At 44.7% G+C, this 26,266-nt stretch overlaps 1 protein-coding gene across 2 annotated transcripts in view; it reads left to right on the top strand.

Moving 5' to 3' along the window:
- Positions 1 to 26,266, top strand: part of LOC138793101 (bone morphogenetic protein 8A-like) — a 45,723-nt gene that overhangs the window by 13,114 nt on the left and 6,343 nt on the right. Inside the window, exons 2-6 of one of the 2 annotated variants that reach the window (XM_069971420.1) lie at positions 7,934 to 8,126; positions 8,256 to 8,404; positions 17,485 to 17,679; positions 19,363 to 19,442; positions 21,605 to 21,715. In XM_069971420.1, coding sequence (XP_069827521.1) covers positions 7,934 to 8,126; positions 8,256 to 8,404; positions 17,485 to 17,679; positions 19,363 to 19,442; positions 21,605 to 21,715 — 728 coding nt within the window. Of the gene's footprint in view, positions 1 to 7,933; positions 8,127 to 8,255; positions 8,405 to 17,484; positions 17,689 to 19,362; positions 19,443 to 21,604; positions 21,716 to 26,266 lie in introns of both variants that reach the window. The other variant, XM_069971419.1, reaches the window with a different exon arrangement.

Below are 26,266 nucleotides of genomic sequence, written 5' to 3'. Positions count from 1 at the left end.
TGCTGGGCCTTAACTGGCATCCATGTTGACTACTGCTGACTACTGCTGTGCCTGCCCTTGCCTCCATATTGGCTACTGCTGGGCCTTAACTGGCATCCATGTTGACTACTGCTGGGCCTTAACTGGCATCCATGTTGACTACTGCTGGGCCTTTACTGGCATCCATGTTGACTACTGCTGTGCCTGCCCTTGCCTCCATGTTGGCTACTGCTGGGCCTTAACTGGCATCCATGTTGACTACTGCTGGGCCTTCACTGTCATCCATGTTGGATACTGCTGCTCCTGGGAGTTCTCTGTGTGCTCAATGCCATGCAGTGTCTGGCCTAATTTTGGGGAGGCTCACTTGCTTCCTCACTCACTTTTAATGGTTCTCTGTGTGGTCAATGCCATGCTGTGTCTGGCCTAATTTTTGGGAGGCTCACTTGCTTCCTTACTCACTTTTAATGGTTCTCTGTGTGCTCACTGCCATGCTAGGTCTGGTATAATTTTTGGAAGGCTGACTGGCTACCGCTTGTACCTTGTTCACTCTGTCCTCACCGCCATGCTGTGTCAGGCTGAAATTTTTGGCTGGTTCATGATATGCTACCTCTGTTTTAATGGTTCCCTGTGTTGTCACTGCCATGCTGTGTCAGGCTGAGTTTTTGGTGGCCCATATGCCTACCTCGGTTTTAACCAGGCTGTTGCACAGAATTAGGCATAATGGTGCTATTAGGCAGCCTCAGAGGCATGCATACATTCTGCCCCTGCTGTTTCCTGTCCATTTCCGTTGTGTTTCCATTAATTTCTGAGCTTGACAGGTTTTCACATGACCTTCCCTCTACCGAACTTGAGTCTCCTGCAAAAATGCCTCGAGTTTCCCATTGACTTTAATGGGGTTCGTTACTCGAAACAAGCACTTGAGTATCGGGAAATACTTGTCTCGAGTAATGAGCACCCGAGCATTTTAGTACTCACTCATTACTATTACTGACCTTGTCGAGGGATTGTACAGAAAAATGTAAATTTTTGAATACTGTGCTAAACTGTGCAAAGTGTTTTATATTACAGAGGACAGTGCGCTGTTACAAATGGATCTGAATAGGTTGGAGGCTCGGGCTGAGAAGTGGCAGATGAGGTTCAACAGTGATAGTTGTAAAGTCATGCACATCGGAGGAAAAATCCAGACTGGCATCATGCACTAAATGGGAAAACACTGAGTAACACTGACATGGAAAGGAGTTTCAGTTGCCAGCAACAAGTGTCAGGCAGCTGCTGTCAAGGCAAATAAGATCAAGGGGTGAATCCAACGGGGCACAGTTGCACATGACAAAGAAAGTATTCAAATTGAAGAAAGCAGATATAATATTGTTCACAGTGTACAAGAAAAATATAGTGGGGCTGGAGTGGGTTTAAAGATGGGCAACCAGAGTAATAAATGGAGTGGGGGGACTATAGTACTCGCAACGATCACAATGAGGGTTATTTAGCCTAAAAAAAAAAAGTAGGCTGATGACCTAATAACTGTGTCTGAAAATATCAAGGGGTTGTACAGAGATCTCTCCTAAGATCTATTTGAAAAAAAGTTTCCACACCAACACAGAAGGGGATTCTTTACCAGAGAGACTATGGAAATCTCTGCCAGTGGAAGTGGTCATGGTGAACTCAATAGAAGAGTTGAAAAGAGGCCCAGCTTTGCTTCTGGGGTGTAATAATTACAAGTTTTTACAAGTTATAGGCTCTAGATTCTGGAGAAGGGTCGTTAAACTAGGGATTTATTCTGATTGCCAGATTTGAGCCTGGAAGTAATTTTTGTCCCTTTTTGTTTTTTATTTTTTGCCTTCTTCTAGGTCAGCACTATAAGGTAACAGGCTGAATTTGAAGGACTTATGTCTTTTTTTTGAGCCTTACAAACTATGTAACTATGAATCACCCACCCTACGATAATCTAGTTCGGGTTATTATAGTGTTCTCATGTATTCTGTTATTGATACTTGTTTTACTTTTTTGGCATTTTGCAGACATAGGCAGGGTTCACACAACATAAGACACCGGCCGTTCTGTGACACGGACGTGTCACAGAATGACCTGTGTCTGATGAACTTAACTTCTTTAGAATTCGGATGTGGGCGCATTCTGTTGTGCCTGCATTCTAATTACCGATGGCACACAATGTAAAGTGCGGCTGGAGAAGCACTTTACATTGTCTGCACAGTCAGTTTTTTGTGCGGCCGGCATGTATACAGAGTGTTCCATAGACTTTAATGCAATATATATTTTCAGTTAATCATGGAGGGTGTTGCAAATTGCAACAACGGCCATGATTAATTAGAAAAATACGTTGTGTGAACTTAGCCATATAATGTATGTAATATTAAGGAAAGAGAATGTACAAGTTCCAGCAGCGCTTGATGCAATCTGTTCTGATTGACGTCAGTGGAAGGGAAAAACATCACTGAAATCCCCATGAACTGGTACATTCAGTACTGCACATCCATTTTCACTGAAAACACTTTGAGAATTGTTCCCTAGAACGGTTACAAGGATACCATCCCCTGCACTTGCCTATGAAGGCCTGTTTTCTTTCCCTCCATTTTCAGGCAGCAGGAATGCAGTTATCACAACTATCTCCCCTCGAAGCCACAATGAGTATACGTTTTTATTTTGTTTACATTACTGTTAGCTTATATGATGTGAAAAATGTGTCAAGCCTTGAAGGGATCCATCGGAATTGCTATGTTCCTAGTGGGAATAACCCAACCTGGAGTTTTCAGGAAAGGTTCTGTGCATGGTGCATTCACAGTTCTTCCTAGCATTATTTAGATTTTGCATATGTTCTTTTCATCTTCCTCCTATATACAGTTAGCTCCTCCATATGTCAACATTTGGCAACGATTTATATATTAAAACCACATTAAGAGATCTTGAAAAGTAAACTCATTACTTTATTCACGTGGGAGGAAATAGCCTGGGGGCACTTGAACATTGGGTACTTCTGTTTAGGTTGTACCAATTACCATAATTTGTACTCGATTACTTCTATTCACATTTCATAACCCGAAATCACAAACCCGCTCTTATACGTCGGCTTTAAAGGGAAATATTTAGACTTTGGGGGAACAGAACAGTAGAAGCGGACAGCAAATACATGACATCTGGCGCATGAACGACAACTATTTTTAAAGAGGTAAAATTGTGAGATTTAATGTTTTGTTGCAGAAGACATAATGATTTCCATCCTGCCACCATGCAGCTGTCCACTTCACCATGCCAGCAGAGAGCCACAAGACCTCTCCACATCCGCAGCAGTCTGTCATGTGAACAATTATTTTAAGATTCTCCTGACAAAGATGATGCCATCACATGTATTATATTTATAAATCTGTTGCATATATAGTATTTAAAGGGGAACTCCAACAGAAAAACTAAATCTTTCAGATCAACTGGCACCAGAAAGTTCTATAGATTTCTATTTAATAATCTCAAGTATTTCAGTATTTATCAGCTACTGTATGTCCTACAGGAAGTGTTTAGACCAATGTCTGACCACCTTCTGCTCTACAGTGTCAAGGTACTCGTCCTAATAGGGTGATACAAGCCCCAGACATGGTTACCTGGGTGAAACTAAGTGTCCAAGGGTGTCCCGGTGTCACCTGCACTGTGTGATTGAACACGTAGACCTTTTGCTATCTTTGTTCTATCCAGGCTAGTCCCTCTGTATATCAGGATACTGCCCTGCACTTTGTAGAGTGGTTATCAGCGTGGGCTGGGTTTATCCCAGACTTTCTACCCTCTGTAGTGTCTAGCACTGCATAGTAGATATAATGGATAGACAGAGAAGCTGAGTGTCTCTGGTTGCTTCATACACATGTGTAGGTTCGACTGTCCCGGACAAGGGTCCTGGCAGAGCCAGGCCCTGGCTTGGCTACAGCAGGGACGTCTGCTTTTTGTGTCCTTCTTCTACAAGAATCTGGGTAAGTCTGGCACTACACTTCCTCCCACACAGTGACTACTTCCTACAGGGGTATGTAAAAGACCCTGTGAGAGGTGGAAAGCAATGTGTGCAAAGAAAAGAAGAGAAATGATAGGTCAGAAGAGAAGGGTATCCCCATTGGACAATAAAATACATAATATATAAGAAACAGTAACCCTTTGTTAACCTTCAGCTTTGCAATCCATAAGAACATACATAATAAACACTGACATCTAGTGGCGACAGAATAAACTACCTTCATCACCACTTAGCTTTGAGTAAAAGGGCTTTTGCGACAGGTGTGACATAGGAAGCACCCGTGGTAGGATACCACATTTGTCCTACATACCTATGTCTATGTCTATGATATATAGCAGCTGATAAGTACTGAAAAACATTTAGCTGGAGTTGCCCTTTAAATATTAACTTTTATTTTGCTAACTGGGAACTGTAAATTTAGCAGCAGAAATAAATCTTTCATGAAAAGAATATAAGACAGTGCCTTATAATAATTTTTCCTACCAAAAAGGCACTATGTCTTATTTTCGGGGGATGTCTTAATTCTGTCCCCCCCATCCTTTCCCCTCGGCTCTCCCTGCCCCGGCTCTTTCCTCCGGCCTCCCCCCTTGGCTCTCTCCCCCCGGAACCCCACTGGGAATACTCACTAACATCCTGTAGGACAAGGAGACCAGAAGCATTCGACGGGACGAGTACATGCGGCAGTGGGGGACGTTGGTACATCCGGTGGTGCGTCAGGACATGCGGACGGTCGTGGGGGCCATGGAACCTGCGGCGCTAGCTGTCACGGTCCACAAGGGGATTAGGTGAGTGGGCTGGTTGGGTGGTTAGTGGTCTGACTTTTAGGGGGTGCCTTAGTTTGAAAGGGAGCCTTATTTTTAGGGGGGGGGGGGGGGGGGGTTATTTTAGGTTAGTTGGTAGTATAGTGGGGGTGTCATATTTTAGCAGGATGTCTTATTTTTGGGAAAACATGGTAGTACCTAGCAATATCATACAGATTTAACCATATTATGATCAACACCTCAAAGTGTATTTAAAGATGTGCCATAAAGGAGTCTCATTGAGTCTTATTATTTCTATCTGAAATGTTTGTGGGCCTTCTGAAGAATCCTTAAAGCCTATGAAGCAGAGCAGAGGAGGATTCCTGAGGCCCATTACGCTGTGGTGTCTTCATAACCACCCAGGGCTTGGGAGAGGAAATGACTGGAAGGGCCTCCGATAATACAGCTAGGAATGGAGAGGAGATTACTTTTACGAGCCTTATTAAAATAGCGGGACTTGTCTTTCAACCCTTACTGCACACATGACTGAGGAAGCCATATAGAGGGCAGCGACCTTACACAAGCCTTTACAATCACTATTATTCTGCTTCTTATGGCCAGATACCATTACATTGACTATTCATTTCCTTCATTCTCTTTTCTTCTGTAGGAAGTACCACAGGTTAATAAATGCCATATGTGTACCAACATTCATGGCCGTGCCGCTGTGTGATATTCTAGAGTACGACTTCAGGAACAACTACTATATATACTTCCTGGCCTTCCTGTCTTACCGATGTTTTTAATAAAGAGGTCAGATCGATGAATGATAGAAATGAACACTTGAGTGTAGGAGTTAAAAAAAATGGTGCTGTCAATCACTGACATGTACGTGTAATATTGTCACCCAAGACCTATACTTTGGTTCCATCCCTCCCGGCTTGTACTGCATTCTTTTAAAAATAATTCTGTAATTTCTGATCAAAACCTTAAGGTGGTCATACACCCTCAATAACGATTATTCATCCCTTAGTTATCTCTCTCTTTTCCTTTCCCCATACACAGGAACATTCAGCACAGTCGAATGATTCTGTGTTGTCTATGGAAAGGGGTGGATTAAAGGTGAACTCTAAAATTCTAAAAAAATCAGCTAAACTAAAACTAAAATTCTTTCAAATCAGCAGAAAGTTATATATATTTGGATTTTACTTCTATTGAAATATCTGAAGTCTTCCAGTTCTTATCAGCTGCTGTATGTGCTGCAGGATGTGGTGTATTCTTTCCAGTCTGACACAGTGCTCTCTGCTGCCACCTCTGTCCATGACAGGAACTGTCCAGAGCAGTAGGGTTTGCTGTGGGATTTGCTGCTGTTTTGGACAGCTCCTGTCGTAGACAGAGGTCATTACTAGAGATGAGCGGAACTTTCGGACTTTCGGTCCGAAAGCCGCTCACTCCAGTGCGATGCCTGCGATCCCGGGTGCATAGTTGCGCTTCTGGGAATCTGAGGCCGGGATCTCTATGACCTGATCTCTGTTTATAGCTTCTTTCTGGCTTTGGCTTCAAATCTTTGGCAGATAATCTGTCAGATAATCTTTCTGTGTAAATGGACCCTAAGAACACTCACTCAACCAATAAATAGCCTGTGTAAAGTGACCAGCAGTTAAACTGTTATTTTTACTTTTTTACCTATACTCATCTAGTTGCATGTTTTTCTATAACATTCATAACGTTTGATTTCTTTGGTTTAATATTTTGAAGCTTCAGAACCAAGTACCAGTTTTCCATAGAGTTTTAGTTACAATAGTTTCAACTTCATCCAGGAACCAATTGAGGCCCATTGATGTTCCCAGAACGTCTTTTCTTCACCGTTTGAGTCCAAAGAAGTGCTGTTATTTCATAATGATGGCTATTATGAAATAATGCATGTTATTTGGACTCAAACAGCCAAAAAAAGGCTTTTTGGGAACATAGTCGGAATTTAGGCTTACCGTAATTATACTTTCCTCGAGTCTGAAGGCAGCACAGAAGGGATATTCAGGTCAGGCAACGGAAAGGGCTCAGATACACTGTATCTACCAAATATCACCTATTATAAATGTCCGTTGTCTCCGCTATAGAAAACTCACTATTAAACATTTACACATAAAAAGATATGGGTGTACTTCATAAAAAATTGTATTTCTTTATTCACATTTAGTATACAAACATGATGCACTTGTTAAAAAATTTTTTTACATAAAAACTCAGCTGAAATGCATAAAAACTATCTCCAGATAGTATACAATATTATACAAAGGAGCCGCGGATATCAGGTTGTGCGTGTTTTGTAAAGGATATTGTATTATTGCATACTTCTACCTACAAAGATCCCCCCAGACCCAATCACACCGATCTCAGTATATATCACTGGACATGCATAACTTCACTCGCCCGTCGTGCTCCAGCGGCTCCTCTGCACTCACAGAACCTGGGAATGTGAGTGCAGAGGAGCAGCAGGCCGGGACCGCCGCGGCCAGGGATTGGCTGAGCAGCCTGTCAGCTGAGACAGGCTGTTCTGAAGCTGCAGTGCGCAAGACCAGGGAGGAAGCACAGGAGGAGACCAGGAACGTGGATATGTAATGTAAACTGTTTGTTGAATTGTCAGCTGTGCATCGCATAGCAATGTCGGTCGGCAGACGATGATTTTTGATCAGGGCCTAAAGAAATGATGAGCCAATGATCCTTTCATTGGCTGATCGTTGTCTCTATTACATAGAGCGATAATCAGCCGAATCAGGCTCTGTGTAATAGGGCCTTTAGACCTTCTGGATAACCATCAGCACCCTATGATCCCGTTGCAGGGGCACAATGGATGACAGAGGGGAACCCCTCCATCTGTCTAACTACTTGGATGCTGCAGGTGCTATTGACCGTCACATGGAAGGGGTAAAATGGCTAGGACTGGGATTATCAGCGGTATGTTCCTTACATAGAAATAATTATATATCACCAGCATTGTGAATTTACAATGTTCTGCTTTACTGAGTAATAAATAATAAAGTGGAGGGTGTTGGAAGCTATTCATTAAATTTTTAGTGCAAAATATTTGTAATTTATAAGTGAAATTTATGGCAGCTGTGAAACATTATAACATTACTTCTGTTCTCTATCCTGTCATGTCGGGATGGCAACTAAATCAGACAATGATCATGTTCTATGCTTACAGTTGAAAATGACAGAGATATCTTCCATCAGAAGCCATACTGGAAGGAGTTTAAGTTTGACATGACTCAGATTCCGACCGGAGAGTTTGTGACAGCAGCCGAGTTTCGACTCTTCAAAACGCGCAGTTTTTCACGCCAGTTAAACAGGACCCTTCACATCAGCATCTATGAGATACACCGAGAACACGCAAACCGGTATGTACGTATAACACTAAACTGCGCTGGGCTGTAGAGCCTTTTGGGTTAGTCGGGTAAAGTCTAACTAACTACTGATCTGAAGTACATGCAGTAATGTAATAAGACTTCTCTCTCTCTTTTTAACAGACAGCCCGAGTTAACGTTGTTGGACCACGAAGGCTTACAGACCGGGGATGAAGGATGGCTGGTCTTTGATGTGACAGCTGCCAGTAACCACTGGTTACTGAACTCAAAATATAACTCAGGGCTGCGTCTCTATGTGGAGAATGAAGATGGTGAGGTTAAACATTAAGAATGACTGTCTTTTGTACTCCAGGAGTTTTTCCTTTTGCCCGTATCATATCATACACTCACAGTCACTAGTCCAACAATGCCATCTGTTTAATTCCAATGCAATCACAGTGGTTAAAGGGGAAACCATCAGCAGGTAGGAAGCATCTTACTTGCTGATATGTCCTGTGGGAGGATTTGCTCAGTAGAGTGCAGGATTGCAGTGTGAACAGCAGTCAACAGGCTCAAACGAATGAAGTCCAAGTACAGGCTTTGCCTGCGTTTATTATCCAATACAAGAAAACAAATAAACAGCCTTGGCTTTAGGCAGAACACAAAATAAACTCTGCTTGTCCAGCACTAACTAAACAGAAGACGGCCCTGTCTATACGCTACGACTCGCTGCAGTCGCACGAACATAACACATTATATACAGTCCCGTGTTTTACCTTGGTCAGGTATATGGCTTCTCCTGAGGCTACAGCCTTCCAGCTCACTCAGCTGCACCCAGCCTCACTCTGTCCATGGCTCTACAACACTTTATGAAGCTGCTGATGATCCAGCCCGAGCACCTGTGGCGTCTGATGCCAAACAATATCTGGAGTGGAGGAAGTGGAATGGACAGCCCCACTACCAAGCCTGCCATCCATTCCTAAAAACCCGGCCCAAACACACTTTATCAATACATCCCCAGCAACTACCTTTGCTGGAGATCACACCACATCCCTGGTTTTTCCATGTCTCAGATAGTGAGACATGAACTTCCCTCAGTCCTAGTAGGTGTAATAGCTGAATACAGGTGAAACATAGCGACCATCCAGGATTAACCCCTTCAGTGTCTCACATACCCTCCCCCTCTGTTCGAACCTGTGGGGGCGAACACCTTTAGCCAACAAACAGTGGGTTCTAGACAATGCATCAGCATTCCCTTGTAGTTTACCAGCCCTGTGCTCTACGGTAAACTTAAAGTTCTGCAGTGTGAGAAACCACCTTGTTACCCGTGCATTTCTCTCTTTAGTCTGGCTCATCCAGGTGAGAGGGGAATGGTCTGTTACCAACCTGAAGTGTCGACCCAGCAGGTAATATCTCAAGGACTCTAGCGCCCATTTTATCGCCAGACACTCACGTTCAACGATGCTGTAATTTCTCTCTGCGGGTGTAAGCTTCCTACTAAGATAGGTGACTGGGTGCTCCTCACCCCCAACCTCTTGGGACAGGACAGCCCCTAAACCCACATCGGAAGCATCTGTCTGTACCACAAACATTTTGGTGAAGTCGGGAGTAATTAGGACTGGTTCTCTGCAGAGGACTGACTTCAACTTTTGGAACGCCCGCTCAGCCTCTTCACTCCACTTTACCATAATGGATCTACTTCCCTTGGTTAGATCTGTCAGGGGAGCTGCAATGGTGGCAAAGTTAGGGATGAATCTGCGGTAGTAGCCCACAATACCTAAAAAAGCTCTCACCTGCTTCTTAGTGACTGGCTGGGGCCAGGTTTGGATTGCCTCTACTTTATTAACTTGGGGCTTTATGACACCTCTTCCTATAATGTACCCTAGGTAACGTGCCTCCTCCAAACCCAACGCACACTTTTTAGGGTTGGCCGTCAACCCTGCAGCCCTGAGGGAATCAATTACAGCCTGTACCTTTGCCAAGTGACTTTCCCAATCATCACTAAAAATAATGATGTCGTCTAGATATGCAGACGCATATCTACGGTGAGGTTTCAAGACAACATCCATCAATCTTTGGAAAGTGGCAGGAGCCCCATGTAGCCCAAAGGGAAGACAGACATACTGAAAAAGACCATCAGGGGTAACAAAAGCAGTCTTCTCTTTGGCACTGTCAGTGAGTGGTACCTGCCAATACCCTTTAGTCAAGTCTAATGTAGAGAAAAACCTAGCATGTCCCAGTCTCTCTATCAGTTCATCAACCCGTGGCATCGGGTAAGAGTCAAACTTTGAGACCTCATTCAGCTTTCTGAAGTCATTGCAGAACCTCAGTGTACCATCTGGTTTAGGAATCAGGACAATGGGACTTGACCAATCACTCTTTGACTCTTCAATAACCCCAAGATCCAACATTTTTCGGACCTCCTCTGATATGGCTTGTCTACGAGCCTCGGGTACTCTGTACGGTTTCAAATGGACCCGTACCTGTGGCTCAGTGACAATGTTGTGTTTGATTACTGATGTACGCCCAGGGACTTCCGAAAACACATCACTGTTTCTAAGCACAAACTCTTTTGTTTCCTGCATTTGCACCTTAGACAGGGTCTCTGAGATACGCACCTCGGGTTCCTTCTCACTAGGGGTGTTCACCCCAGACTTTACTGAAACACCCCTATTTAGCACACCCACAGCTGAAAGAGATTCCCTATCTTTCCAGGGTTTGAGCAAGTTCACATGGTATATCTGCTCAGGCTTTCTCCTGCCAGGCTGGTACACTTTGTAATTAACCTCCCCCACTCTCTCAATTACCTCATAGGGCCCTTGCCACTTAGCCAGAAACTTACTTTCTACAGTGGGTACCAATACCAACACTCTGTCACCCGGGTTAAAGGTCCTGACTTTAGCTGCCCTGTTATAGACCCGACTCTGTGCCTCTTGTGCCTGCTCTAAGTGTTCCTTTACTAAGGGCATGACCGCTGCTATTCTGTCCTGCATCAGGGTAATGTGCTCTATGACACTTTTGTAGGGGGTGTGTTCATTTTCCCAGGTTTCTTTGGCGATGTCAAGAAGGCCGCGTGGGTGTCTACCATACACTAGTTCGAACGGGGAAAACCCTGTGGAAGACTGAGGTACCTCACGGATTGCAAACATCAAATATGGTAACAAACAATCCCAGTCCTTCCCATCCTTGCTGACCACCCTTTTTAACATGCCCTTCAAGGTTTTGTTAAATCTCTCCACCAGGCCATCAGTCTGGGGATGATACACTGATGTACGTAGATGCTTAATTTTTAGTAGCTTACACATCTCCTTCATGATCTTTGACATAAATGGCGTCCCCTGGTCCGTGAGGATCTCCTTGGGTATGCCTGTACGGGAAAACATATGGAATAGCTCCCTGGCAATAAGTTTCGAGGAGGTGTTTCGCAAGGGTACAGCCTCAGGATACCGTGTGGCATAGTCTAACACAACCAATATATATTGATGTCCCCTAGCAGACTTCACTACTGGGCCCACTAGATCCATAGCGATCCTGTCAAAAGGTACTTCTATAATCGGTAGGGGTACCAAAGGGCTCCTAAAATGAGACATGGGGGCAGTTAGCTGACACACAGGACATGAGCCACAGTATCTTTTAACATCCTCATGTACACCGGGCCAATAGAACCTTTGTAAGACCCGTTCTCTGGTCTTTTCACACCCCAGGTGACCACCTAGCACATGTTTATGAGCCAGCTCTAAGACTACACGGCGATATGGTTGGGGTACAACTAGCTGTTCCATCTCCTCCCCTCTTACCTTATCTACTCTGTACAGTAGGTCATTGTTAGTAGCCATGTAAGGGTATTCCTTATTTGCCCCTGGGACTTGAGATACACCATTTATCCATTTTACATTTTCCCGGGCCCTCAGTAATGTGGGATCACTAAGTTGAGCGGTCCCAAAATTGTCACGTGATACCTCTAGTTCTGGCATGTCCAGAACTTCCTCCTCATTCTGAGTGTCACCAGCCAGTACAGCTAGGGGAAGACTGTCATCTCCACTTGGGGTCACCCCTACAGCTGGTACCTCAGTATCTGGGTCATATGGTTCGGGGGTTACTCCCTGACACACATTATTACCATCAACATTAATATTTTCAGCAGACCATGTGTGCCTTCCCCTCCACAGGTCCCAAAATAACGGAAAGTCCCTTCCAAGTATCACCTTATGTATAAGAGATTTAACAAACCCCCACTTCATGTGTAGTTGTACCACAAGGTGTGTCTACGCAAATAACAGCAGTGGGGTATTCCCGAGTGTCCCCATGTATGCATAGTACCCCAACTTTCCTTCCACTGTAGGCCCCCGAATTGACCAAAGTTCCATGCACTAGTGTCACAAGACTTCCAGAGTCCAGCAGAGCCGGGACGGGATATCCCCCAATGCACACGGTGCACATCTGTGGCTCAGTCTCGGTTATAGTCTCTGCGGCCAGAACGGGGTGTGCATATAGGGAGACACGTCTGGAGGCGGTGCAGTCCATGGGCTCGGTGGTAAGGGGACAGTGAGCGGCTATGTGACCCCAGTCATGGCACCGCCAACATTGTATGCGGCCTTGGTCTCGAGACCCACGTTGTGGCCCAACCGCAGACTCACCCTCTGAGCCACCTCCCTTTACAACTCGACTCCCACCGGCAGTAAATGGAGCAGTCTTACCAGTTCCTTTGGCCGACTTGGTCTCCTTGGCACTGCTCCGGCTGGTAGAGGTCTGTAGCAGCTCCTCTGTGGCACGATACCTCTCTACTAAGTTCACCAGCTGGTCTGCATCAGTAGGGCCGGCTTGTCCAACCCATCGCTGTATCCTAGGCGGCAAGGAACGGTTGAACTTATCCAGGACAACCCTCTCGACCACCTGGGCTGGAGTACACTTTTCTGGCTGTAGCCACTTTGTCACTAGGTGGATCAGGTCATGCATCTGGGACCGTGGGGGTAGGCTTTCTGAGAAAGTCCAGGCGTGCACTCGGCCTGCACGCACCTGCATGGTTACCCCCAGCCGAGCAAGGATCTCTGCCTTTAGCTTGGTGTAGTCCCGAGAGTCCAGCTCATTCAGGTCATAGTAGGCCTTTTGTGATTCGCCTGTGAGGAAAGGCGCCACTACATCTGCCCACTGGTCCACGGGTAGCCTTTCACGCGCAGCAACTCTCTCATAGATGGTGAGATATGCTTCTATGTCATCTGTAGGAGTCATCTTTTGCAGCGCAGCTTGCACTGTGGCCCTCACGGACGGTTGCACTCCTCGGGCCCCTTGCAGATTTGTGTTTTGCCCCTCAGCAGTTGCAGTCCGCTGTGAAGTTACTGCATCTCTCAGTGCAGCCACTTGTTCCATCAGTAGACGATTCGTCTCCTGCTGTTGTACATTAGCCTGGGCCTGTATTTGCTGCTGCTGCTGCAGAGCCTGAGCCTGTGCTTGCTGCTGCTGCTGCATGGCCTGAGCCTGTGCTTGCTGCTGCTGCTGCATGGCCTGAGCCTGTGCTTGCTGCTGCTGCTGCATGGCCTGAATGATTGCTTTAGTCTCCTCTCGCTGTTGGAGATTAGTTTCTTTTTGCTGCAGATTAGTTTCTTTTTGCTGCAGATTGGCTTGGATCATTTGTTTGACCAGGTCTTCCATTGCAGTAGTCTTTTTATGCAGTTCACCTGCAGCTTTCACCCAGGACATACACAGGTCACAAAATGAGTCTTTATAGTGTGTCTCTCTTTAAGACTGCGTTTTTTTTTTTTTTTTTTTTTTTTTTTTTTTCACTGCCCGCTCCGAAGCACCATATGTGGGAGGATTTGCTCAGTAGAGTGCAGGATTGCAGTGTGAACAGCAGTCAACAGGCTCAAACGAATGAAGTCCAAGTACAGGCTTTGCCTGCGTTTATTATCCAATACAAGAAAACAAATAAACAGCCTTGGCTTTAGGCAGAACACAAAATAAACTCTGCTTGTCCAGCACTAACTAAACAGAAGACGGCCCTGTCTATACGCTACGACTCGCTGCAGTCGCACGAACATAACACATTATATACAGTCCCGTGTTTTACCTTGGTCAGGTATATGGCTTCTCCTGAGGCTACAGCCTTCCAGCTCACTCAGCTGCACCCAGCCTCACTCTGTCCATGGCTCTACAACACTTTATGAAGCTGCTGATGATCCAGCCCGAGCACCTGTGGCGTCTGATGCCAAACAATATCTGGAGTGGAGGAAGTGGAATGGACAGCCCCACTACCAAGCCTGCCATCCATTCCTAAAAACCCGGCCCAAACACACTTTATCAATACATCCCCAGCAACTACCTTTGCTGGAGATCACACCACATCCCTGGTTTTTCCATGTCTCAGATAGTGAGACATGAACTTCCCTCAGTCCTAGTAGGTGTAATAGCTGAATACAGGTGAAACATAGCGACCATCCAGGATTAACCCCTTCAGTGTCTCACAGTCCCTATAGCACATCAAGCACTGAGGATGAAGGCAAGTTTCTTACCTTCATCCTCGGCACTGTTTTGTGTACCTTCTAGTTTAATGCATATGCTAATGAGGTGGTTTGATGCACTGGGGGCGAGACTACCACCCTCAGTGCACCAATTCATCCCGGCCTACCCCTTCTAATTAATATTCATCCAATGCTCTGCAGTGATGAGTGTCCAAATAACCTTACTGCAGAGCATCACCGTAATATTTATTGGGAGGGGCAGACAGGGTGGCTAGGTGCACTGAGGGTGGTAGTCCTTCCTCCGGTGCACCAAACATCCTCATTAACATATGGATTAGACTACAAAGTGCACAAAAATGGTACAGAGGATAAAGGTAAGAAACGTACCTTCATCCTCAGTGCCTTGTGTGCTATAGGGACATATCAGCAGATTAGATGCCTATAACCTGAAGATAGTTTCCCTTTAAAGGGGTTATCCAATGTTTAAAAAGTGTTTATATAATGCTGCCCTGTTGGTAAACATAATAAACATTATAAAATTCTTACCTCCCCACATTCCCCATGGTCCCAATGTGGCCTCTCTGGTGTCCCCTGCTGACTGCAGCACTGTAACGTCTCAGCCAGCGATTGGCCGAGCGTGCTGACAAGTTAGTCCTGGAAGTAGAGGAGGTGCAATCAGGGGACACTGAAAAGGCCACATTGGGATATCAGGGAACATGGAGAGGTAAGAATTTTATTATGTTTGTTATGTTTTCTAACAGGGCAGCATTATATAAAGAATGACCCAAAGAAAAACATTTCCTGGAGAGCTTCTTTAAATGGGTTATCCAGCGCTACAAAAACATGGCCACTTTCTTCCAGAGACAGCACCACTCTTATCTCAAGCTTGGGTGGAGTTTTGCTGCTCAGTTCCATTGAAGTGAATGGAGCTTAATTGCAAACCGCACCTGAACTGGAGACAAGAGTCGTGTTATCTCTGAAAGAAAGTGGCCATGTTTTTGTAGCACTGGATAACCCCTTTAAATTAAAATTGCATGTTGTCTTTCATTACACATGTAGTCATTAGAGATGAGCGAAACTCGTCCAATCGTTCAGCATTTGAATACCAGTGGCTGAAAAAGATGGATGCATCCAACTTCTTCAGCCACCAGTAATCAAATAGCGAATGATCGGGCTTGCGCTCATCTCTCGAAGGGATCAGCTGATGTCATTTTGACTTTTTATTTGACACAATTTCTATAAATAACTTCTACTTTTTCTGCATGTATGTAGATCCTGTAGCCCAAAGAATTCTACATTCTAAGAGTTTCCTTATATTCTTTAAAGAGTCACTGTCGTATTTTTTTTTTTATTATTTTTTTGCAGAAATCAATAGTCCAGGCGATTTTAAGAAACTTTGTTATTGGGTTTATTAGGCAAATATGCCATTATCTGCATTCAAAAATACTTTCCCCAGGTCCCCCCTCCCTCCCTCCTCTTTTCCATTCACTGCAAAATATTAGGAAATTGTGACTTGTTGCATCAGACACAACCCTGTCTGTTCTATAGAGAGGGAAGGGGGGAGGAGGGAGTTAATCGGCAGCAGAGAGCAGAGAACAAAGGATTACACAACATGGAGGTGGGTGACACTGGTATTCAGAGGTCTGAGAGGTCAGTGCTGACTGTCAGAGGAGATAGCCCTGTGATTAACTGTAGATTAACTCTTTGTTATCCTGTTTTGGTGCCTTATCTCTCTCCACCCCTCCCCTCTCCATAAGCAAGCCATGAAGACAGGGGGGAGAGCTTCAAACTGTTTTTTTTTCATGATAAAAATGCATTTTTCGGCTAATAACCCCAATTACAAAGTTTCTTAAAATCGCCTGTACTATTGATTTCTGGAAAAAAAAAAAAAATTAAACCACAGTGACACTTTAAACTGTATTGAACTGTGCAATTTAAATTGATTTTTAAAACAAGGTGGTGTATGTTGTATGCAACTATATAAACTATGGGGAAGATTTATCAAACATGGTGTAAAGTAGTACTGGCTCAGTTGCCCCTAGCAACCAATCAGATTCCACCTTTCATTTTACAAAAAGTCTGTGAGGAATGAAAGGTGGAATCTGATTGGTTGCTAGGGGCAACTGAGCCAGTTTCACTTTACACCATGTTTAATAAATCTCCCCCTATATGTATGGTGTATATAACTTTTTAAACATGCACACTTAAATGGACACTAAAATGGTTTGTAGAGTACAACATGGGCACACTCAAGTTTACTTAAAGGGAATCTTTCACTAGGTTTATAATGCCTTAAATGAGAGCAGCATAAAATAGTGATAGAAACACGGAACAGATCAGTATATTACTACTGTATTACAGTGGAAACAGCCGTTCTCCTAAAAGGATTAGGAGAATAGGATTCTTGTCACACCCCTCTCCCCAGATGCTGATTGACAGATGACTGCCTATACACAGCACGGATAGATAACTGCCAATCAGCAGCTGGTGGGCGGAGTTTTCTGCTGCTCATGAATATCCAGGACTACTGGGCTTACACACATAATGGAAAGGATTACACCGAATCAGTTGCACAGACCAATGTAAGTCATACATCATTCTGTACAACTTCTCTTTCACTAGTTTATGCTACCCTGAGATAGGACAGCCTAAACCTACTGACACCTACTGTCTCTAAACCCAGAAGTCTCGGCATTTGAGGACAAAGCCTATGGCTGTATCCATGTTTTCCAGGAGTCCATAGGGCTGCATCCAACTTCTTCAGCCACTGGTAATCAAATGTCAAAACTACTGGGTTTAGCATGCTCGAGTTGGGCTTATCTCTAATGGTTTTATATCATGCCAGTATAAAGCAAATGAACTGAATTTTATACATGTGGAATATTTTAGGCAGAGTACACCTAATTGTAGAGGCCATAACATATAACATTCTCCAATGACGTGTGTTATTGTAACAGGACAGAGCATTGACCCAAGCTTGGCAGGCATATTGGGAAGACGGGCACCTCGTTCCAAACAACCTTTCATGGTTACATTTTTTCGGGCAAGTAAAAATCAGATCAGATCAACAAGGGCTGTAAAACAGCTCAAAAAGAGGCAACAGAAAAAACACAGTGACCTTCCACATCCCAACAAACTGCCTGGTGTATTTGGTAAGACTGGTACGGATAACATCAATCCTGTATTTTCATTGTGAATAAAGTTATCTTATGTTTATGATTTTAATGTTAAAAATAGGTCTGATCAGAATATGGGTGATTTACACCTTAATATTCACCTAAAAAGAAAACAATTGTGACAAGTACGCCTCAATCATTTCCTTAGCTTGTACCTTGTAGCTTGAGAAATGGTGACAGTGGCACCATGAGTTAAAAGAGAAATCTACGATAATATTCTTGCTGCCACTATATTACATATATGATCATTTATTGTTAAAGGGAATCTGTGAACGAAATGCTGAACAGACCAGTGTATTACTTACATGATTCAGCTCAGCCGTTCTCCTAATATGCAGGAGAATAGGATTCTTGCCACACCTGTGACAGTTGACTGACTATGTACAGCATGGATAGATAACTGCTAACTGGTGGGCGGAGTTTTCTGCTTCTCATGAATATCCAGGACTACTGAGCTCATGCACATAATGGATAGGACTACTTATTGTCCATGTTATTCAGGAGGATATCTCTGGATCAGCTGCTTGGAACAATGTAAGTGATACATCATTCTGTTCAGCTTCTCTGTCATTAGTTTATGCTACCCTGAGATAGGACAGCATATACCTTCTCACAGAGTCTATTTAAGATATTATGTTGGTAAGGGTAATATATAGCCCATGGTTCTTGAACACAGGCCTTCTTCTACCACTCTGCTTTGGAGACTGTGGTCCAGAAGATGCTTCACTAATCATCATGGAACACATCTAGAAACATTTGTATAGTTGGAGAATGCTTTCACATGATCCGAGGAAGAGCTCTGTATGTTTTCATAAGAAAATCGCATAAATATTGTGCGTACAAAACTCTAGCAAAGACAAGATAAATATACAGTGTTGGATATGCGCAGCTTTGTAAATATTTATATATAGTATAGAGCTTTGATATGTTTATGACGAGTTCTTCGGCTTACTATTCATTGATCTTTATGGTGATGTTGTCTTGTTTAATTGCTGTGTACTTGTATTTTTATGCTACTCTGGGTAAAATCTTCTCTGTGTGACATTTGGAACATTTGGAGTCCATACCAAGGTCTCTGGCAGCTGTGGTGTGTGTTTAAAGGGGTACTCCAGCAGGGGGGGCACTTTTGTGCTGGGACCGGGTGGCCTAGGGAAAAGACGTCCACTTACCTCTCCCCGGTTCCAGTGGCGGGTCCCGCATCGCGGCGCTCCGGTGCCCGGTTCCTGGCCGCTTCCGGGTGTCTGACGCGGGCCCGAGACGTGACGTCTCAGGTCCACTCAGTGAAAGAGGCGGGATCCGTTTCAAGTCCACTCAGGTCCCGCCTCCTTCACTGAGTGGCTGAGCGGACCTGAGACGTCATGTCTCGGGCCCGCGTCAGACACCCAGAAGCGGCCGGGAATCGGGCACCGGAGCGCCGCGATGTGGGAACCGTCGCTGGAGCCCATAAAAAAAGTGCCCCCCCCCCCGCTGCAGTCCCCCTTTAAAGACACTTATACAGGGCCTATATCAGTGTCTATAGATGCAGAATGGTGTTTGGACATGGACATATACACACAAAACTCCATGTTGCTCAGCTCTTTGGGGCATTTGATATATATGCAAGTGTGTCTTTTGAGATGTGAGTAATATAAATATATATAATTTGTTATATTATTTTAGATCATGTACATGTTCCTGAAGGTAGACAAGTGTGCAAGAGGCATGAGCTGTATGTCAGCTTTCGAGATTTAGGTTGGCTAGTAAGTATTCATTTCTTTAATATTTTTTGTATCTTTTCCTGTGCATCATTGTTCTACACACTGTTGACATTTAGTGGATGGCTGCCATCTAATGGCAAATAAGTGCGGTTATAGTAAAACAATGGAGATTGTTCTGAAATAACGGCCGTTATTTGTCATTAAATGACCACCATCCACTCAATTTCAACAGTGTGTGAACATAGCCTTTCTGTGTTTTCAGTCCACTCCTGGTTTTGGTTGCAAAATACTGACCGAAATACTGACCAAAAATAATGTGTGTGAACATAGCCTGAACGTGCCAGCAATTGGATCTTTTTGTTCTATTAATAAAATCATCTTTATGAGCCACACACTGTCTAGTTGGGCAGATATCACCACATGTAATAGAGCCAACGATCAGCTGAAGAGCCGATCATTAAAAAATCATCAGTCGCCAGCCGTGCATTTCTTTATGTAAAAGCTGATACACAGCCAATGACAGAAAATAAAAAAAAATGGTTTACTTACCTGTCCATGCTCCCCCGGTTTCCTCCTGGCTTGCTTCTGGGATCCCTCACTCACTGCTACTGCTGTTAACATTTCCAAGCCCATCTCTGCAGTATCAGGCCACTCAGCCAATCACTGACCACAACAAGAAAGCCCCATGACCAGTGATTGGCTAAGACAAGCTCAGAAGGGTCAGTGGGGAATCCCAGAAACAAGGGAGGAGGACACCAGAGGAGCGTGAACAGGTAAGTATTATCTTTATTATTTTCCATATGTTGACGTTGAGTACATAAAAGCAAGTGCTGCATGGACATTGCTCATGATGCACGTGCAGCCCTTGCTGCACAATCATCAAACTGTTGTAAGTCAGCGCCGATCTGCTAGACTGGTACTTATCGGGCTGTGTAATATGGCCCTAAGCTGCTGGTTTTTTGAGACATAGAGTTTTTTTCTGGCCTGTTTACAGGGGTGTAGCTAGGATTCATGGGGCCCCATAGCAAAAAACTGTATGGGGCCCCCCTCCCATATATATATATATTTGGTGATGTGGCAAAAATAAAATTCTCTTGTGGCCAGAGGCAGAATCCTGCATGCAGCCGCAAAAGTCAGAGGACAAAGCCAATGTCTGCTTGTTCTGTCTATCCACTGTATTTAACTATAACAGCGTATTAGGAACCTCATGGTTATATACATAGGTGCAGGAGCAGACTACCTTTTGCTTAACCCTTTATTTTCTGCAGTGTGTAAGTGACCCAGTGTTCTCTTACATGCTGTAACACAAACAAAGGGTTAATGCAGAAGACAATTAGCTCTCTCCTGCTACTCCTGCACTGATAACCCCTGACTTCTGCAGGAGCTCAGAGGTCAGAGGTTATCAGAGAGCTAATTGTCTTGAGCTTATATTAACCCTTTTTTGTGTTGCAGCATGTAAGAGAACACTGGGTCACTTACACACTGCAGTACATAAGGGGTTAAGCAAAAGGACACAGGAGGCTCTTATCTTCCCTGGGCCCCCTCCCTCCACGGGCCCCATAGCAACCGCCTTCCCTGCCTCTATGGTAGCTACGCCACTGCCTGTTTATGGGTATATTATGGGCCATTCTTTTGGCTCCAAATCATGCACGTATTATGCAAATCACAGCAAATTATGCAAATCATAAAAAAATATCACCCATTATTTGGTCTCAAATGATGAACGTCCTAAAAGACAGCCATCAAAGGGCCAAAAAAGACGGTGTGGGAACATAGGGGAAGATTTATCAAACATGGTGTAAAGTGAAACTGGCTCAGTTGCCCCTAGCAACCAATCAGATTCCACCTTTCATTTTCCAAAGAGTCTGAGAGGAATGAAAAGTGGAATCTGATTGGTTGCTAGGGGCAACTGAGCCAGTTTCACTTTACACCATGTTTGATATATCTCCCCTATAGTCTACATCTGTAATAATGAGAAACAAAATGTAACTGGATTTAAACTGAAAGAGGTTTCACCTTTAAATTCTGTGCAATTCAACGGTACAAATCAATTTTTTAAATGTTTTACTTCTCAGATGAGTGACAAATAACACAGAAACCATTGATCCATAATCTGAACGGCCCCAATGATTGTGTAATATTTACTGAATATACATGAATCCACTGTGTAAGAGCTTTGAACCATTTATGTATTAATTTTATAGGACTGGGTTATAGCTCCACAGGGATACTCAGCGTTTTACTGCGAGGGAGAGTGTTCATTTCCACTTGATTCCTGTATGAATGCCACCAATCATGCCATCCTTCAATCATTGGTAAGCGGTACAAATCAATATTATAATAAGTGTTCTTTAAAGTGTACCTATTATTTCAGGACCACGGCAGGATACACTGAAACAATCCAGTAGGTGGGACACAAGCAGAGTACTGAACTACCGGAAGCACCATTGATTGCATTGTAATACAATTTCCCACACCTATCGGTTAAGGCATGAAAGGGTGGGGGAGGGAGGAGGCATGCATTCTGGGGCTTAAAACAGCCCCTCTGACCCTTAAGCTCTAAGCAGTGGCGGAACTACAGCCATAGCAGCTCGTATGGGGAGCGCCACTTCAGGGGCACTGTGGTCAGCTGCTCAGCCCTGTAATGTCCCAGGTTATCAGTTCAGGACCTTTGTCCTGAAATTGGGTAACCAAGAATGGTGTGTCCTACAGCCAAGCCCACCCACCACACAAGGGGGCCTGGAATATCTGACTCCCCTCCTCCCAGTTCTTGTAATACAGACTGCTGGGTGGGCAGGAGAAGATAGAGAGAGGAAAAGTGGAGAAGGACCTGAGTCACATGACCTGTAGGCCCTCAAATTTAGGCTATGTTCACACTACGTATATTTGAGGCTGTATGTTTGAGGCTGTATAGCAACCAAAACAAGGAGTGGATTGAAAACACAGAAAGGCTCTGTTCACATAATGTTGTAATTGAGTGGATGGCCGCCATTTAATGGCAAATATGTGCTGTTATTTTAAAACAACAGCTGTTGTATTGAAATAATGGAAGTTATTTACTGTTATATGGCGGCCATCCACTCAATTTCAACATTGTGTGGACAGAGCCTCTCTGTGTTTTCAATCCACTCCTGGTTTTGGTTGCTATGAGGACCTGACATAAGGACCAAATACAGCCTCAAATATACATAGTGTGAACCCAGCCTTACTGTGTAAATATACGCCTGACTACAGAAGAGAGAAAAGACTGAGCTGTAACTGCTGTGTGTCAGTGAGTATGTGGTGTCCCACAGCAGGTGTTTCTAGTCTTTACACCCCTCGCAAAAGTCTGTACTTCAAAGTAAAAGTGGTAATGAAGTAGTACCTAAGTTTTACCACTAGACGTCACTAGTATGTATATCGTGTACCTAAGTATTGCACAGCTGGGTGTAACTAAAGGGTTATTGTTTTAGAATCTGTGCACCAGTGGGAGTTCTTTCTCTTTTCTACCTATTTCCACCCCTCTCTTTCTCTTCCTGCACTCTCTTCTCACCCACTCACAGCACACCTTACAAATGCTGTAGAGGGAAGTCACATGGGGAGAGGAAGTGTAGCCACACCTTTAGTGAGTAGTTGATTGGTCTCTGTAGTGAACGGACGCACGTGAGACACGTTAGCACTCTTTTCTTGACAGCAGCACTTTCACACATTATGCATTGCTGAACGTACACTTAGAGAGGACAAGTCAAGGATCACCCCAACCCACGCCGAGAACAAGTCTAAAAGTGCAGGACAGATCCAGATAGAGCAAAGTTGCTAGAAGCCTTCGTATTCTATCTCGCAGCGCGGGTGTCTCTGCTCATCCCTGGTAACAAGGTCTTGGGCTTGTTTCACCCTTTAGGACAGGTCGCCCAACACTGGTATGCAACAGGTGGTGCAAAGACCAAAGAATCAAAACACGGGCACAAGTATTCTCTCTACTCTGAAGTACTCTACTTATTCTACTTCTAAAGTTCCGGCCTGAGCACATTTCTACCCTGGGTTGGGACCAGTGTCGGACTGGGCCACCGGAGGACCGGAGGATCCTCCGGTGGGCCCCTCCCCCACTCCCACTGACTGTCCAGCAGCAGGGGCCGCCAGACAGCCATAGAGTGATGCTGCCTGTCCTCAGTGGGCCCCAGCGTTGGACGCTGCGGCAGCTGTCAGGCCTACATGTCAAAATCCATCTCCTGGGTATGTCCCAGGAAGCCCCGCCCCCGCCCTGGAAGCCCCGCCCCCTGTCGGCGCAAGTGATCTCACTCATGCAGACCAGGGAGAGGAGTTGCTGGGGGACTAGAGGAACTGTACAGATGAGGTAAGTATAGATTTTTTTGTTTTAAACTCAGATGAAGGGGCAGGAGAATGATGAAGTGGGTACTGGTATAATGATGAGGGGCAAAAGAGAGGGGTACGACTATAATGATGAAAGGGCAGGAGGATGAAGGGGGTAGCAGTATGATGGGGTACGAGGATGATGGAGGGGTAGTTATATGATGGAGGTGCAAGGGGATGAAGGGGGTAGTAGTATGATGGGGTAGGAGGATGATGGAGGGTTAGTAATATGATGGAGGGGCAGGAGGATGAAGGGGGTAGTAGTATGATGATAAAGGGGGTAGTATTATTATGATGGAGCGGCAGAAGGATGAATGGGTTGTAGAATGATGACGGAGCTGCAGGAGGATGAAGGAGGTAGTAGTATGATGATGGAGCTTCAGGAGGATGAAGTAGGTAGTAGTATGATGATGGAGCTGCAGGAGGATGAAGGAGGTAGTAGTATGATGATGGAGCTGCAGGAGGATGAAGGAGGGAGCAGGAGGATGACAGAGGTAGTAGTATGATGATGGAGCTGCAGGAGGATGCAGGAGGTAGTAGTATGATGATGGAGCTGCAGGAGGATAAAGGAGGTAGTAGTATGATGATGGAGCTGCAGGAGGATGAAGGAGGTAGTAGTATGATGATGGAGCTGCAGGAGGATGAAGGAGGTAGTAGTATGATGATGGAGCTGCAGGAGGATGAAGGAGGTAGTAGTATGATGATGAAGGAGCAGGAGGATGACGGAGGTAGTAGTATGATGATGGAGCTGCAGGAGGATGAAGGAGCTAGTAGTATGATGATGGAGCTGCAGGAGGATGAATGAGGTAGTAGTATGATGATGGAGCTGCAGGAGGATGAAGGAGCTAGTAGTATGATGATGGAGCTGCAGGAGGATGAAGGAGCTAGTAGTATGATGATGGAGCTGCAGGAGGATGAAGGAGGTAGTAGTATGATGATGGAGCTGCAGGAGGATGAAGGAGCTAGTAGTATGATGATGGAGCTGCAGGAGGATGAAGGAGCTAGTAGTATGATGATGGAGCTGCAGGAGGATGAAGGAGGTAGTAGTATGATGATGGAGCTGCAGGAGGATGAAGGAGCTAGTAGTATGATGATGGAGCTGCAGGAGGATGAAGGAGCTAGTAGTATGATGATGGAGCTGCAGGAGGATGAAGGAGCTAGTAGTATGATGATGGAGCTGCAGGATGAAGGAGGTAGTAGTATGATGATGGAGGGGCGGGAGAGTGAAGTGAGTAGTATGATGATGGAAGGGCAGGAGGATGAAGGAGGTAGTAGTATCATGATGAAGGAGCAGGAGGATGAAGGAGGTAGTAGTATGATGATGGAGCGGCAGGAGGATGAAGGAGCTAGTAGTATGATGATGGAGCTGCAGGAGGATGAAGGAGCTAGTAGTATGATGATGGAGCTGCAGGAGGATAAAGGAGCTAGTAGTATGATGATGGAGCTGCAGGATGAAGGAGGTAGTAGTATGATGATGGAGGGGCGGGAGAGTGAAGTGAGTAGTATGATGATGGAAGGGCAGGAGGATGAAGGAGGTAGTAGTATCATGATGAAGGAGCAGGAGGATGAAGGAGGTAGTAGTATGATGATGGAGCGGCAGGAGGATGAAGGAGGTAGTAGTATGATGATGGAGCTGCAGGAGGATGAAGGAGGTAGTAGTATGATGATGGAGGGGCAGGAGGATGAAGGGGGTAGTAGTATGATGATGGAGGGGCAGGAGAGTGAAGTGAGTAGTTTGATGATGGTGGGGCAGGAGAATTTATTGTTCTTTGTGTACTGGATTTGGTCAGTAACAGTGTGATGGTATGTTGTTTATATATACACATATCACCATACTGTACCTATCAACATACCATCACACTGTTACTGACCAAACCCAGTGCACAAAGAACAATAAATGCTCCTGCCCCACCATCACCATACTACTACCCTTTCATCCTCCAGCCCCTCCATTATATATACACTATCGTTCAAAAGTTTGGGGTCACTCAAACAATTTTGTGTTTTTCATGAAAAGTCACACTTCTTCACCACCATACGTTGTTCGAATGAAAACGAAAACAGAGTCAATACATTGACAAGGTTAGAAATAATGATTTGTATTTGAAATAACATTGTTTTTACATCAAACTTTGCTTTCGTTAAAGAATCCTCCTTTTGCAGCAATTCCAGCATTGCAGACCTTTGGCATTCTAGCTATTAATCTGTTGAGGTAAGCTGGAGAAATTGCACCCCACGCTTCTAGAAGCCGCTCCCACAAGTTGGATTGGTTGGATGGGCACTTCTGACGTACCATACGGTCAAGCTGCTCCCACAACAGCTCAATGGGGTTCAGATCTGGTGACTGCGCTGGCCACTCCATTACCGATAGAATACCAGCTGCTGCTTCTGCTGTAAATAGTTCTTGCACAATTTGGAGGTGTGTTTAGGGTCATTGTCCTGTTGTAGGATGAAATTGGCTCCAATCAAGTGCTGCCCACTGGGTATGGCATGGCGGTGCAGAGTGATAGCATTCC

This window comes from Dendropsophus ebraccatus, chromosome 5, assembly GCF_027789765.1.
Source record: "Dendropsophus ebraccatus isolate aDenEbr1 chromosome 5, aDenEbr1.pat, whole genome shotgun sequence".
In the NCBI taxonomy this organism is placed as follows: Eukaryota; Metazoa; Chordata; class Amphibia; order Anura; family Hylidae; genus Dendropsophus; species Dendropsophus ebraccatus.
This window is presented reverse-complemented; position numbering and strand designations above follow the sequence as displayed.